Source organism: Stenella coeruleoalba (genome assembly GCF_951394435.1).
Source record: "Stenella coeruleoalba genome assembly, chromosome: 7".
Classification (NCBI taxonomy): Eukaryota; Metazoa; Chordata; class Mammalia; order Artiodactyla; family Delphinidae; genus Stenella; species Stenella coeruleoalba.
Genome location: NC_137153.1, coordinates 91,317,272 through 91,333,292, shown reverse-complemented (window position 1 = coordinate 91,333,292; position 16,021 = coordinate 91,317,272). Strand labels below are relative to the sequence as shown.

The following is a 16,021-nucleotide window of genomic DNA, read 5'->3' as shown; positions in this document are numbered from 1 at the left end:
GTAATCTTAAAATGCAAGCAGTTCTAGAAATATTTGTGAGCCTAATATGCCATTGTTTCTGCCTGTCTACATTCCTAGTAGCTTTGCCCTTAAAAAATGTGAAAAAGCCCACAATCACTGGATTTTATTTAAACCATGTGTTCTTAGCTAGAATGCATAGTTAGCACAGTTTCCCATGCCAAAGGAACAGCATTTTGACAAGGTTGCTCACCTCTGCAGGTCAAGCAGAAAATACACGTGGAAGGTTAAGGCCTGAATTGGCACCCCGTGCATGAGTGCCTGGTCTGTAGACCTTCCTGACTGAGGCCTTGGTGCTGTGATACTGCTGGTGCTCAGCAGAAGGAACGCCATTCACAGGACGTGGCAGCAGCCTGTGGTCTTCAGAGGCTGACACGGCAACTGTAAAATGTAAGCAATCAACAGTATACCTATTACAGTCTTACAGTGTCTAACAGCAAAACACTGGGTAAAAATTAAAACTGATGATGTTGGAATAACAGGATGTGGTGTCTGTAATGAAGTCCATTGCATTAGCTTCCAGAAAAGTAGTGAACTGAAGGCATCTGCTGTGGGACAGGCTCTTCCCCATCTCATTTAGGTTCTTCACTGGAGCCAACAAACCAGGCTTGCACCAGTTGAGGAGAAATCCCAACCCAGCAGCGTCTTTAGTGCTCACTTCCTTAGTTTTACTTAGACTTAACTTATTAGAAATACTCTTTTCCGGCCGTCCTCACGGACATGTAGGCACACGGGCAGTTTTGCACAGGTATAGTTTACCCTGGTCCTTGCAGCACTGGCTAAGAATTTACAAAACAGTGCTGTGTAACAGCAGAAAGAAAACACATTTCTCTCGGTTGTTACCACATTTTCAGGCTAATAAGCCTTCAGGCATGGATATTAAAGTTTTCCCAAAGTGTAAACGCTAATCAGAGAATTCTGCACTAGCTATTAGAACCGCCCCCTCCGGGCACAGTCTTCCTCCATAGGCAGTCGAAGCTTTGTTTTGTTTCTTGATGGGTTAGCTGATTGCAGGTTATAAGAAAAATTCTTTGATCTTCCACTGTTCTCAAGGAGGTGTATACACTGCAAGTTGCTCACTGTTAAAAACAAATACCAGATATTCAGATTATTATTATTGCTACTATTATTATTATTTTTGGCCATGCCGTGCGGCATGCAGGATTTAGTTCCCCGACCAGGGATCGAACCTGCGCCCCCTGCATTGGGAGCGTGGAGTCTTAACCACTGGACCGCCAGGGAAGTCCCGATATTCAGATTATTAATTTTAATGCTGAAGGACAGAGTTGATTGGTGGGGAGGAAGAAGGGTTTAGGTTGGATTATCTATGGGGCTGAATAAGGTGATGGCTAGTTTATTGTAGAGACAGGAGGACGTCAGCCCTCCATTTTCCATCCTCTCAAAGATACCTGACATCTTTAAGGAATAACCCTGACTATGAGGGGGCAGCTGCTTGAGGAGGTAGGACTGGAACTTAGGTCTTCAGTCTGCCTGGAATAACTGGTATGATATTGCTTTCTCTGTGCATCTCTGTAACATAACACAAACATATCTATCATTTAACTTTCCCTGTGCCACATACTTGGCTATAGTCCATTCTAGAAAATAGGCTCCTTTGAAAACTATTCAGGTGATAGAATAATAGGCATATCAAACAAAGTGGATTTTTTTTTTAGGCCTTTTTATGACTTTGAAATCACAGAGTTACAGGATGCTACAGTTGAAAAATTTTAGTGGTGAGCTCAACCCTCTCTCTCACTTAACAAATGAGGATACTGAGCCCCCGACCAGTTAAGAGAACTTGCCGAAGCCGTACTGCTGGATGTCGCTCCTAAGTGGAGCAAAGAAGCAAACATGAAAGGTGAGTAGTTTTTAAAAAGTTACAAAAATATGTCTTTCTCTCATCTGGTTTTATTACTGTTACTTCAATAAAGTTAAAGTGAACTGTTTGGGAACTCTGGTGTGTTTGTGGCTGCCTTTGTTGTATCAAGTCTTGAGCTGTCATCTGCATACCCCTCTGCAGGTGGGCAGGAATATTCTGCGTTCATACAGGGGGTACCGTTTTTAGTAATCACTTAAGCCATGGTTATTCCATTCGTTGGAATGGAATTTTTTATTTAGAGGAAATTCTTTTATTTTTAACAAGAAGGGCCCCCAGATTTAGGACATTGGTATATATATGCTCTCTGGTCATGACTGTGCTGCTGTTCTCTGTGGGTGTGGGTGGTTTGCAGGTGGGTGTAGAAGACTGAGGAGAATGTGATTGTTTGCCTCCTGGATGCAGGTAGAGAAACAGTCCAAGGAGTTTGTTACTGTGCTCTAACCAGCTCACTTTCTGCTCCTTGTTTTAAGAGGTAAAGGCACTAGTAAAGTCTCTCCCCAAATTGAAGGGGTTAGGAGCCACAATCTTCACTCAGATATATGAGCACCTACAATGTGCCAAACAATGTACTAAAGCTAAGTAGAACAGTGAGCAAAATCCAAAGATCCTTAACCTCATGGAATTCTCAAAGCAAAAATTTCTATTCACGGTAAAGACTAAAATGAGTGGTTTGTCCTTCTTGGTTCCATTTGCTATCTGTGATTCTGCATTGCAGAAACCTACTTACATGTATGTCCAAGTCATGCCCATTTCATGGAAATTTATAGACTGTATTCTGTATGAAACACAGGCTGCAGCTAACTAGCTAGGAGCTCTGGTGACCATCAGCCTTATTCACAGGTTAATGGTTAATGTGGGTAGGTGGGCCTCATAAAACCTTTGTCCCCCAAGCTTACGTTTAGGAAAAGATTCTCTTTGGTCCTCATCTGTTTTCAAGCCAGTGTAGGACAAACAAGCTGATAGTTTATATGACGTCCTAAGAAACCATTATTTCTTTTATTTATTCTGTCCTTTAACTGTGAGTCCTTTAACTAAAAGCCTTTATGCCACTAATCACCTTCATTTTTAAAGATTTGATAGTCCTGGACTTTTGAGACAAAGTAAAAAATGCTCTGATTATCTCATTCTAATATCTGATTATCTAAATGCTACTACTTAAGTAGTTTTATCTGACAATGTGTTTTTGAAACTATTCTTTAATTCACTCAAGTGTAACTAGAGGTTTGTTTTGTTTGTTTTAAACCTAGAACCATGGGCCTGATTCCTTTGAAAGTCTCTAATTGCCCCTGATTAGCCTGTCTATATTACATGAGTTGCCCAACTCTTATTAAAGCTTTGGCAGTAATTACTGTCCCCCCACCTCTTGGTTTTCCCCCCATCAAAAATAAATGAATGTTAAAGTTCACGCTGACAGTCATTGTTCACCTTCCCAGCTGTGCTCTGTTCCTGCAGGATGACTGTGGATCAGGGACTGGGGGGAGTGTGTTGCCACAGCCACCCATGAGAAACACTGGACCTGGCATTAACTGCTGACAGCACTGAACTTATCACCCAAATTTAATTCTGGCATGAATGAAGGGGCCCTGAGTAAAACAGTCTTGTCTTGTGGCTAAAAAGAAAGTTCCTGAGCTGCTCCTGTATGAGTGGAAGTGTGCACAGTTGAGCCTGAGCTGGACATGCTATTAAATATTAAAATATTAAATGCCTCCATAGGGGGCCCTAAAAGGCAAAAGTCAGAATCTATGGTCAAGGGACTCCTTCCCATCTTTGGGAAGGAGCAGGAGGATCTTAATGTGAAACCAAAACAGAGCAAGAACTCCCAAGGTATTACTTTGAAGAATGACAGTATTTGTGTTTCCCCCTCCTGTATGTGAACAAGTATGTAAAAGTGATCAGTAATAGGTGCCACCTGTTGCTTCTGCTGGAGGTAATGTTATTACGCTTTCGCTTGCAAAAATAACTTGCCTCTTATGGAGAAGAGATGTTTATTATAGTGGTAATTCCATGAAAGGGGGATGAAGAACACATGTAATCCTGAAATCAGATGACTCTTGGAACCCCTGGCAGTCTGTTCTAATGTCTTCCACCTTTGGGGATGAAACAAAAAAGGGAACTGTTTCCCCACATGGTCTCCCCACTCTGCTTTGCCCATGCAGTGGCTGCCTTACCTGAGTTGAGACCCAGCACAGAATGGGCTTTTGAAGATCTTGTGGGCTGATGTACTTTTCCTTCTTGAGAACCTGAAATCAACCAACAATGATCATCTATTTCTGACCAATGACAACTGTGGCCTGACCAAGTTCTGAATTCTTTACTGAGGTGAAGGCTTGAGCTTGCAGGTGTCTGCCAAGATAGATTAGGCATGGTGTGGAAAAACTACATAGGCCTGTCCGGGTCAAGTCTGCAGATTTTGCTGCCAGGGCCACAGATCTGTTTGTAAGGGTGCCCTGACTTAACTTTTTTTCCACTGGGGAGCTAGCCAGTCCTGTTCTCTGAGTTTATTTGGATGGGCACTTTGCAGAGCTGAAAGTGTTTCAGTATGCAGCAGTTCATCTGCTAAACAAGTATGTACTGTAGGGCTTGGATCTGGGGTATTCCCACAGACAGGCAACTCTGTACTATCTAAGCGTAGGGAAGTCAGTGTGAGGCAGGCAGGGTCTGCCTGGGCCTGGAGTCCTCTAAATGGAGAATTTTAGGAAAAACAGGCAGCAGCCTAGAGCGGTTGCTGTGGTGAGGCTTTCAGTCATGAAGCCCAGCAGACAATCTCTTGGCTGTAAGGCTTTCTCGGGTGAGATACCAGAATACCTCATGAAACCAATTCTGACCCAGAATTGCTGGAAGGGAGGCACTAATTATGATGAGAATTCTGTTGGTGCCTGGAAGTTTAATAAAGTTCCTACCTGAATGGAGGTTTGCCCAATGTAACTAAATCCTGTTTTCAAATTCTGATGTGACACACTCTGGGGGTGCTTGTTGTAAACTACAAAGTACCCAGAAGGACAGTTACCGTAGATCTGCTTGAGCACTGAGTGCCTGGTGGGCTTGGTGCCTGAGCTGCCCTTGGGTGGACTCTTGGTGGTCCTGCTTACTGCCATGGCCTTTGGGGGTTTCAGTTGCAGTTCCTTCCTCCAGACCTGGAGGATCAAAGCCATGTACTCTCGGTTCCATCTGTCCATATCTCTGGTTCCAAGCTGCTTTATGTGCAGAAGGTGGGACAGGTGCTTCCTGAGCTGGTAGCTGGTGGGGTCAGAGGAGGGGAGAGACTTTAAGATCACAATATTGAGAAAACCAATGTTCCTTAAAGTTCCTAGAAGCTATAGGAAGAGTAGTTGCTGAACTCTTGGGAGATTCAGTCAAGCTCCCGTTCCTAATTTCACTGGCAGTATGTTGAATGTTGAATTCTGTCTTTGTCCATCAGTACTTCCTAAACTAGGAATCAATCAGATGGGTCCTTGCCCTCAAAGTGGGACAGGCCAATGTGTAAACAAATGCAGTATGAGAAGTACTATGTGAGAGCAAAGAGCTAGATGGCTGATATTTGTGCTGGGTTTTAAGGGATGAGTAGGAGCTTGCTAGGCAGGGAAGGGCATTTTAAGTAGCAGAACTGGCATGAGCAGAGGTAGATGCATTTGTGCAGGAATGTTAGAGTGAGATGCGTGTGAAGCATTATGTATTTGGTAAGGGAAGGAGGCTGGGAGGCTGGGCTACATTGTGGAAGCTGTGTCAGGGGAGTTGAGTCATAGCCCAGCCCATGGCTGAGTGTACCTCCTACCTGGCCCCTACCTGATCAGGAAGGCTGGCCAGACCACCTGGAAGCTGCGTAGCCCGTCCAGCAGTGCTCAGGAAGGGTGTACGGTAGGCAGAGCCGATCATCCACAGAATAAAGCCAATAGCACTGTTCAGCCAGGAAACTCGGGGAGCAGGCCAGTTTGAATCAAGACCACAAAGAGGCTCGTCACCTTTGGAACCAGTTGCCCCCACTCTGCCTGGGCAGGAAAAGTAATTCATAGCCCCAGCCATTGCTGAATACAGCCTTCAGCCTGTCCAACCAGGGAAGCTCACCAGAGCACACAAGAAGCTTTGTAGCCCACCCATCAACCTTTCTTAACGTAGCACTTGAAGAGAGCACAGCCCGTGGCTCCCCCACTCCACCCCAGAATAGAGCTAGTGGCTGTGTCTGGCCAGGGAATTCAGTGCACAGTCTTTTACCCAGTTTGGGTCCCTGAACAATGAGCTGTGCAGGCCCTGGGCCTGTCCTACTGTCCCACCAGAGCAAGGAAACTAAATCATACCCCTGCCTACTGCTGAGTGTAGTGCCCAGTCCTGGCTGTCTAAGTAAGCCTGATCAGAGAGCCCGGGCAACTGCGGAGCCCATCCTGTAGCCTCACTTGAGGAGGGAACCAAACCAACAGTCCTGTCCAACTGTTCGCAGCCAGCAGTGGCAGCACCCTCCTCCTCCCACCCCCTGCTCCACAACCTCAGGGTTTGGGCAGTGGCCCTGCCCCCAAAGAGACAGCAAGCCCCACCTGCTCAAATACATTACCAGCAGACACATCCAGAAACCCAAACTGAGCTGACTGTTGAAGAGTTCAGTTTGCTCTCTGCCAAAGCAAACCTGGAAGAGGAGCCTGCTTATTCAAATGCACAGATGCCAACATAAGGAATCAAGGATACAAAAAAATGAAAAAACGAAACAGGTAAACATGACACCAAAGGAAACTTTAAAAAGCTCTGAAAACTGACCTTACAGAAATGGAGATCTGTGAACTGTCAGACAAAGAATTCAGAATTCTCTTAAACAAGTTTAGTTGTCTGTGTGATCTTATAGTTCACTAAACAAAATTAGACAAACAATGCATAAACAAAATGAGAAAAAGTTCTAAAAAATAAAAACTATCAAAAAAAAAAAGCCAAATCCTGGAGCTGAAAAATAAAATGCCTGAACTGAAGAAATCAATAGCTTCAAAGGCACACTTAACCATGCAGAAGAAAGAATCAGTGACCTAGAAGACAGGACATTTGAAATTATCCAGTCAGAGAAGGCAATAAGAAAAAAAGAAGTGAAAAAAGCCTATGGGAGACGTATGGGACACAAAAGAAACAGTATCTGCATTATGGGAATTCCAGAAGGAGAAGAGAAAGGGACAGAAAGTATATTTAAAGCAATAATGGCTGCAAACGTCCCAAACCTGAGAAGAGAAATAGACATCCAGACCCATGAGGCTCAAAGGACCTCAAATAGGTTGAACCAGAGTAGGGCTACACTGAGACACATTATAATTATTAAAAGTCAAAGACAAAAATAATTTTGCAAACAGAAAATAGAGAAGTTACATACAAGTGAACTCCCATAAGACTATAAACAGATTTCTTGTCAGGAACTTTTCAGGAAAGAATGGGATGACAGGTTCAAAACATTGAAAGAGGGCTTCCCTGGTGGCGCAGTGGTTGACAGTCCGCCCGCCAATGCAGGGGACGTGGGTTCGTGCCCCGGTCTGGGAAGATCCCACATGCTGCAGAGCGGCTGGGCCCATGAGCCATGGCCACTGAGCCTGTGCGTCCGGAGCCTGTGCTCCACAACGGGAGAGGCTACAAAAGTGAGAGGCCCACGTACTGCAAAAACAAAACAAAACAAAACATTGAAAGAAAAAGACTATCAACCGAGAATACTATACCCAACAAAGTTATCTTTCAGAAATTAAGGAGAGATAAATACTTTCCCAAATAAGAGCTGAGGGAGTTCATCACCACCACACCTGCCTTACAAAAAATGCTAAAGGGAGTAAAGTAAAAGGACATTAATCATCTTAAGGCAGTGTAAAACTCACAGGTAATAGTAAACATATAGTCAAAGTTAGATTCTGTAATATGGTAATGGTGGTGCATAATTAACATACAACTCTAGTTTAAAAGTAAAAAAAAAGGTAGTAAAAATAACCATAACAACAGTAAGTTTTATTGGATATGCAATATAAGAAATATTTATGTAAACTGTAACATAAATAATCTAAAATGTGAAGAGGGAGAAGTATAATATTTAGCAGTGCTATTGAAGATAAGTTAACAGTTTAAAATAGGGTGTTATTTTAAGATACTTTAAGATACTTTATGTAAGCTTCATGGTAACCACAAGGGAAAAACCTGTACTAATTACACCAAAGAACATGATAAAGAAGTCAAAGCAGACTGATACCAAAAGGCATCAAAACACACAGAAAAGATAGCAGGATAAGAAATGAGAAACAATGGATCAACAGAACAGCCAGAAGACAATTAACAAATTGCAATAGTAAGTCCTTACCTACCAATAATTACTTTAAACATAAATGGATTAATTCCTCCAATCAAGACAGAATGGCTGAATGGATTAAAAAAAAACAAAAAACAAGATCCAATGATACATTATATTCAAGAGACTCATTTTAGCTTTAAACACCCACACACACAGTGAAGAAATGAGGATATTTCAAGCAAATGGTAACCAAAAAACACACCCAAAAACAAAAAAAGCAGGGGTAACTATAATTATATCAGACAAAACAGACTTTAAAAATGTTATAAAGAGGGCTTCCCTGGTGGCGCAGTGGTTGAGAGTCCGCCTGCCGATGCAGGGGACACGGGTTCGTGCCCCGGTCCGGGAAGATCCCACATGCCGTGGAGCAGCTGGGCCCATGAGCCATGGCTGCTGAGCCTGCGCGTCCGGAGCCTGTGCTCCGCAACGGGAGAGGCCACAACAGTGAGAGGCCCGCGTACCGCATTAAAAAAAAAAAATGTTATAAAGAAACAAAGAAGGTCATTACATAATGATAAAGGGGTCAATCCATCCGGAAGATATAACAATTGTAAATATTTATGCACCCAACATCAGAGCACCTAAATATACAAAGCAAAACTACCAAAGCTAACAGAAGAAATAAACAGTAATAGCTAGGGACTTTAATACCCTACACTCAGCAATGGATAAATCACTCAAAGGGTCAAAGAGGAAACTGGATTTGAACACTATAGACCAAATGGACATAACAGACATATAGAGAATAGTTATCCAACAATCAGAAAAAACATTCTTCAAGCGCACATGGAACATTTTCTAGGATAAATCATGTGTTAGGCCACAAAACAAGTCTTAGCAAATTCAAGAAGATTGAAATCATACCAAATATCTTCTCTGATCATAATGGTATGAAATTAGCAATCAATAATAGGAGGGAAATTGGAAGACTCATAAATACATGGAAATTAAACACTCTCCTGAACAACCAGTGGATCAAAGAAGAAACTGAAAGGGAAACTTAAAAGGTATCTTGAGACAAATTGCAAATAGAAACTCTACATACTAAAACTTATGAGATGCAACAAATGTAATTTTAAGAGGGAAGTTCATAGCAATAAATGCCTACATTAAGAAATAAGAAAGATCTCAAATAAACAGTCTAACTGTATGCCTTAAGGAACTAGAACAAGAACAAACTGAGCCCAGAGTTAGAAGGAAGGAAATAATAAAGATTAGAGCAGAAATAAATGACATAGAGAACAGGAAAACAATAGAAAGGATTTAAAAAGCTAAGTTGGTTCTTTTTTTTTTTTTTTTGCGGTACACGGGCCTCTCACTGTTGTGGCCTCTCCCGTTGCGGAGCACAGGCTCCAGACGCGCAGGCTCAGCGGCCATGGCTCACAGGCCCAGCCGCTCTGCGGCATGTGGGATCTTCCCGGACTGGGGCACGAACCCGTGTCCCCTGCATTGGCAGGCAGACTCTCAACCACTGCACCACCAGGGAAGCCCTAAGTTGGTTCTTTGAAAAGGTAAACCAAATTGGCAATTAGCTATACAAACCAAGAAGGGAAAAAAAGGATTCAAAGCAACAAAATCATAAATGGAAAAGGAAACACTGCAACTGATACCACAGAAATACAAAGGATCATAAGAGGCTACTGTAAACAACTATATACCAACAAACTAGACAACCTAAAAGAAATGGAGAAATTCTTAGAAACAACCAACCTACCATGACTGAATCAGGAAGAAATAAAATATCTGAACAGACCAATAAAGAGTAAGAAGATTGAATTTGTAATCAAAAATCTCCTAATGAAGAAAAGTCCAGGACCAGATGGCTTCACTGATGAATTTTACTAAACATTCAAAGAAGAATGTCAATCCTTCAAATTCTTCAAAAAATTTGAAGAGGAGGGAACAATCCCAAACTCACTTCATGAGACTACATTACCCTGACACCAAAGCTAGAAAAAAATTCCACTACAAGAAAAGTATAGGCCAATATCCCTGATGAATACAGATGCAAAATTTCTCAATAAAATACTAGCAAACCAAATTCAGCAGCAAATTAAAAGGATCATTCCCCATGGTCAAGCAGGATTTATTCCTGGAATGCAAGGATGGTTCAACATACGCACATAAATCGATGTGATATATCATATTAATAGAATGAAAGAAATCATATGATCATCTCAAAAGACACAGAAAAAGCATTTGACAAAATCCAACATGTGTTCATGATAAAAACCCTTAACAAATTCAGTATAGAAGGAACATACCTCAACATAATAAAAGGCATATATGACAAGCCCACAGCTAACATCATACTCAATGGGGTAAGGTTGAAAGTGTTTCCTCTAAGATCAGGAATAAGGCAAGGGTGCCTATACTCACCACTCCTTTTCAACAAAATACTATGAGTCCTAGCCAGAGCAATCAAGCAAGAAAAACAAAAAAGGAATCAGAATGGGAAACGAAGAATTAAAATTGTCTTCATTTGCAGATGACATGATTTTATATATAGAAAATCCTAAATACTTCACAAAACTGTTAGATCTAATCAACAACTTCAGTACAGGTGCAGGATACAAAATTAATATACAAAATCAGTAGTGTTTCTATACATTAAGAGTGATGTGAAAAATAAAAGAATTCCATTTACAGTAGCATCAAAAACAATAAAATACTTAGGAGTAAGTTTAACCAAGGAGGTGAAAAAATCTCTACCCTGAAAACTACAAGACATTGATGAAAGAAACTGCCTGCCAATGCAGGGGACATGGGTTCGTGCCTCGGTCCGGGAAGATCCCACATGCTGCGGAGCGGTTAGGCCCGTGAGCCATGGTCGCTGAGTCTGCGCGTCTGGAGCCTGTGCTCCACAACAGGAGAGGCCACAACAGTGAGAGGCCCGCGTACCGCAAAAAAAAAAAAAAAAAAAAAGAAAATGCAAATAAATGGAAGGGTATTCCGTGTTCATGGATTGGAAGAATTAATATTGTTAAAATATCTATGCTACCCAAAGCCATTTATAGATTCAATCCCTATCAAGATTCCAATGGCTTTTAAAAAAATAAACAGAATTAGAGGGACTTCCCTGGTGTTCCAGTGCTTAAGACTCCACGCTCCTAATGCAGGAGGCCCGGGTTTGATCCCTGATCAGGGAACTAGATCCCACATGCCGCAACTAAGAGTTTGCATTCCGCAACTAAAAGATACCTCATGCCGCAACTAAAGATCCTGCATGCTGCAACTAAAGATCCTGCACGCCGCAACCAAGACGTAGCACAGCCAAATAAATAAATAAATAATAAATATGGGAAAAAAAACAGAAGTAGAATAATACCAAAATTTATTTAGAAACACAAAAGACCTTGAATAGCCAAAGCAATCCTGAGAAAGAATAAAGCATCACACTTCCTGATTTCAAGCTACACTATAAACCTATAGTAATCAAAACAGTATAAATGGAATAAAAATAGACACATAGACCAACAGGACAGAATTTAGAGCCCAGAAATAAACCCATATATAAATAGTCAACTAATATTTGACAAGGGAGCCAAGAATACTCAATGGAGAAAAGACAGTCTCTTCAGTAAATGGTACTGGGAAAATTAAATATTCACATGTGAAAGGATGAAACTAGAACCCTATTTTACACCACTCACAGAAATTAACTCAAAGTGGATTAAAGACTTAAATAAAAGACCAGAAACCACAAAACTCCTCGAAGAAAACACAGGAAAAAGTTCCGTAACGTGGGTCTTTGCAGTGATTTCCTAGATACAACACTTAAAGCATAAGCAACAAAATAAAAAATAAGTGGGACTACATCAAACTAAAACGCTTCTGCACAGCAAAAGAAATGATCAACAGAATAAAAAAGGCAACCTACAAATACAAAAAAAAAATTTGCAAACCATGTATATGATAAGAGGTTAATATCCAAAGTATATAAAGAAGTCATACAACTAGATAGCAAATAATAATAATAGTAATAATCCAATGTGCAAGGAACCTGAATAGAAATTTTCCCAAGATATAAAGATGGCCAACAGGTATATAAAAAGGTGTTCAACATCACTAATCATCAAGGAAATGCAAATCAAAATCACAGTGAGAGGGACTTCCCTGGTGGCGCAGTGGTTAAGAATCTGCTTGCCAATGCAGGGGACACAGGTTTGATCCCTGGTCCAGGAAAATCCCACATGCTGTGGAGCAACTAAGCCTGTGCGCCACAACTGCTGAGCACGCACACCACAGCTTCTGAAGCCCGTGTGCCTAGAGCCCGGGTTCCACAAGAGAAGCCACAGCACTGAGAAGCCCGCGCACCACAACGAAGAGTAGCCCCTGCTCACTGCAACTAGAGAAAGCCTCCGTGCAGCATGAAGACCCAACGCAGCCAAAAATAAAAATAAATCTATAAAAAAACCCACAATGAGATATCACATCCATTAGAACAGTTGTCATCAAAAAGACAAGAGAAAAGTGCTGGTGAGAATGTGGAGAAAACGGGACCCTCCTGCACTGTTAGTGAGAATGTAAATTGGTGCAGCCACTATGCAGGTTCCTCAAAAAATTAAAAATAGAGCTACCATATGATCCAGCAATCCCACTACAGGGTGTATATCTGAAGGAATTGAAGAGACATCTGCACGCCTATGTTCATAGTAGTAGTATTTACAATAGCCAGAACATGGAAACAACCTAAGTGTCCACTGATGGATGAACAAATAAAGAAGTTGTGGAATATATATATATATATATATATATACACACACACACACATTAGATTATTATATATATTATATATACACACAGTAGAATATTATTCAGCCTAAAATAAGAAGGAAATCCTGCCATTTGCAACAACATGGATGGACCTTGAGGGCATTATGCTAAGTGAAATAAATCAGAGAAAGACAACTACTGTATTATTTCACTTACACGTGAAATCGTCAAAAACAAAAACAAAAAAACCCAAACTCATAGAAAAGGAAATCAGATTTGTGGTTATTAGAGGAGGGGAATTGGATGAAAGTGATCAAAAGGTGCAAATTTCCAGTTGTAAGACAAATAAGTACCGGGGATGTAACGTACAGCATGATGACTGTAGCTAACACTGCTTTATGGTATATATGAAAGCTGTTAAAGAGTAAATCTTACGAGTTCGCATCACAAGGAAGAAAATCCTTTTTATCTGTGTGAGATGACGGATGTTAACTAAACTTATTGTGGTAATCATTTCACAGTATATGTAAATCCATGCTGTCACCTTAAACTTATACAGCGCCATGTGTCAATTCTATCACAATAAAAATCGGGGGGAAAAGCGAACAGCTAGAGCTAGGAGAGGCCAACATTCCAAATCAGTGCTGTCTGGTCCAACAGCCAAATACTGCTGAGGACTTGGTGGGGATGATCAGGGGGTTTTAAGAATAGTGACAAATGTAAGAGCTGAATTTTACTAAGATCAGTGTGTTGGAGGGCAGAGCCTGGGGCGGGAGAGAGGGGAGGGGCACCAGGATGATGGCTATATTTACCTCTAGTGCTTTTCGCATGGTGTTTATCCCATGTGCACTCCCAAACCTCTTATTGAGCACAGATGTTTCGGAGCCTCCTAAGGAAAGCTGCACCAGTGTTCAGGATCCATGGCTGATTAACTACTGGTGAGCCTACAGGGTGCAGAGAGCAGCAGGCCCTGTGCCTGATGTTACAATACACCAACCGGGACATAAGCTTCTTCCCAAATGCTCGAAGCTCCTTGCAGTGCTTGGGGCAGCCCCTCCCTCCTGCCCTAAAGGCTGATTTCAGTCGAACTACATCCTTCTTCCTTTCTTTTCCTGGGGCGTGACAAACCGTGGCACCCCTTTACTAGAACATGTACCACATTTCCAAAAAGCCAAGTGTAGAGAGAAGCGAGAGTTAACAGGACAATACCGCTCTGCAGTCAGTTCTTCCACACCCCCGCTCTGTGGGCAGAGGACTTGTCAGGAAGCCTGGGTGTTGGCTGAAGCTCTAACAGCTCCGGCTTTCGGGGGGGCACAGCTGCCACCTCATCGACTCTGGTATGGAGACCGAGGCTGTGTCTCATGGTCCTAGTGGTCAGTCACAGCCTCTGTTCTCCCCTTCTCAGGGAGAACGTGCGCGCCTGGTTTGCTGAGAATCCGAGCACACCCAATCATCCCTTTCAGCCCGGGGCGCAGGGCGCTTGTTATGGTCTAGCCTAACCTTGTTTATTCACCTCAGAACATGCTGGAGAGGACCCGATGGGAACTGCCTTACACAGCAACTCCTCTTCACCACAGCAACTTTCCAGCCCAGCCTAGCTTGTCCAGTATCCAGTTTCAACCTTTAAAATAGTCAAGTCTTGACTGGTAATAAAACTCAGACGCTTAGACAAAGCTTCATTTTCTCTGGGCCCCAGGTTCAATCTGCTCACTCCATCCTGTGCGTTTTCCAGTCAGCCTGCCTCTCCGCCGCCCCCAGGCACGTCTCCTGTGATGGCGGCCTGCATTTATGGGAGGTCGTGTGCCAAGCCCCGTTCCCAACTCCAGCCCTCGGTGCCCCTGAGGTTTGCTGTCGGACACCACACACTGTCCCCGGACAGCACTTAGGGCTCCTGTGCTTCAAATGGAAGACATATATGGCCATAGCGGAATCAATAAAAGGATTTTTACTGTCACCAGACACAGGACTTGCCACGGTGTGCAACTTCCCAGAAACCCTTTGGGAGTCGATGTCCCGGGACTCGGAATTGCACAGTGGTGCAGCCAGAGGGGGCCTGTGTAATTGCCTCCCCAGATAGGTGCACAGACTATGAGTCCACTGTTCTTGGGGGGAATGACTGAAGGCTCATTTGCTGCTATGGACACTTACTGACAGGACCTGTCAGCTGCTGACTCTTCAAAGGAGTCAAAGGACAGTGTGATGGGGAGGCACTGCAGCTGGGGAGCAGCTGTGGGGCCTGACGTGGCAAACCTTGTGGGCTTGTTTGGACCCCAGGTGTCAGCTGAAATACTTCACAAAAAGTTCCTCTGGGATGGTAGCCAGTGCATGTCCTGGCAGGACGCCCCAAGGAGGGGGAGCAGGGACCCTTCCCATCTGTGGCTTCAGAGGCCGACGGTCTCAGCTGCAGGCCAGCGCTGGCTCTGGAGCCTGAGGTTGATGAACCTATCTGTGCTTCAGTTTCCTCACTCACGGAATGGGGAGAAGAACAGTAATCCCAGTATCTCTCACAGGGTGACTGAGGATTTTAAATGAGTTAATACACGTAAAACTGCTTAGAACAGTGTCCGGCCCAAGTGCCTGATGAATTCAACTACCAGTATTAGTAACAGTGCTAACAACAACATCCCCCCATAACAACATTACCTTGATGCATGAGAGACCATCCAGGCAGCCTGTCCTCCAGCCTGTCCTAAGGTGCAGAGTGCAAGGTCGGCCTCCGCCTCCATTATTTTGACCACAGCAGACACTACCTTTACTGAGAATGTAAGGGAAAGGCCCCTGGACTCAAGTCAGAAAGAACTTCGAGTGCTGGGTCTGACCATCAGGACAGGTCTTTTTTCCTGAGACCATTGCTTGTCTGAAAAACAGGGATGCTGATCCCTATCGTGACGGCTTCCTGGCGATGGTTGGGAGAGCAAAGGGGTCAGGCGTGAGACGACTTTGTAAACAGCCACGAGCCTGAACAGATGTGAAGACGCACTATAGCGAAGGCCGTGCAGGTCGCCTGGCTCTGGGTTAGGAGGCTTTGGCATGACAGTCCCTGAGGCCTCTCCCTGGACCTCACAAGCCGCTCAGCTCTCCCTCTGCCAACAGCAGGGTTTCTTCGGCCCTTT

General features: G+C 43.1%; 1 protein-coding gene across 4 annotated transcripts in view; it reads right to left on the bottom strand.

The window, feature by feature from the left end:
- Positions 1-220: 220 nt before the first annotated feature.
- The window catches only part of INVS (inversin), a gene marked incomplete at its 3' end in the record, with an annotated part of 142,460 nt that continues 126,659 nt past the window's right edge, over positions 221-16,021 (bottom strand). For 3 of the 4 annotated variants that reach the window (XM_079927066.1, XM_079927069.1, XM_079927068.1), the window contains 3 exons: positions 4,908-5,137; positions 4,069-4,140; positions 221-399 (listed from right to left, as the gene is read on the bottom strand). In XM_079927066.1, the coding sequence (XP_079783192.1) occupies positions 221-399; positions 4,069-4,140; positions 4,908-5,137 (481 nt within the window). Of the gene's footprint in view, positions 1,098-4,068; positions 4,141-4,907; positions 5,138-16,021 lie in introns of all 4 variants that reach the window. The other variant, XM_079927067.1, reaches the window with a different exon arrangement.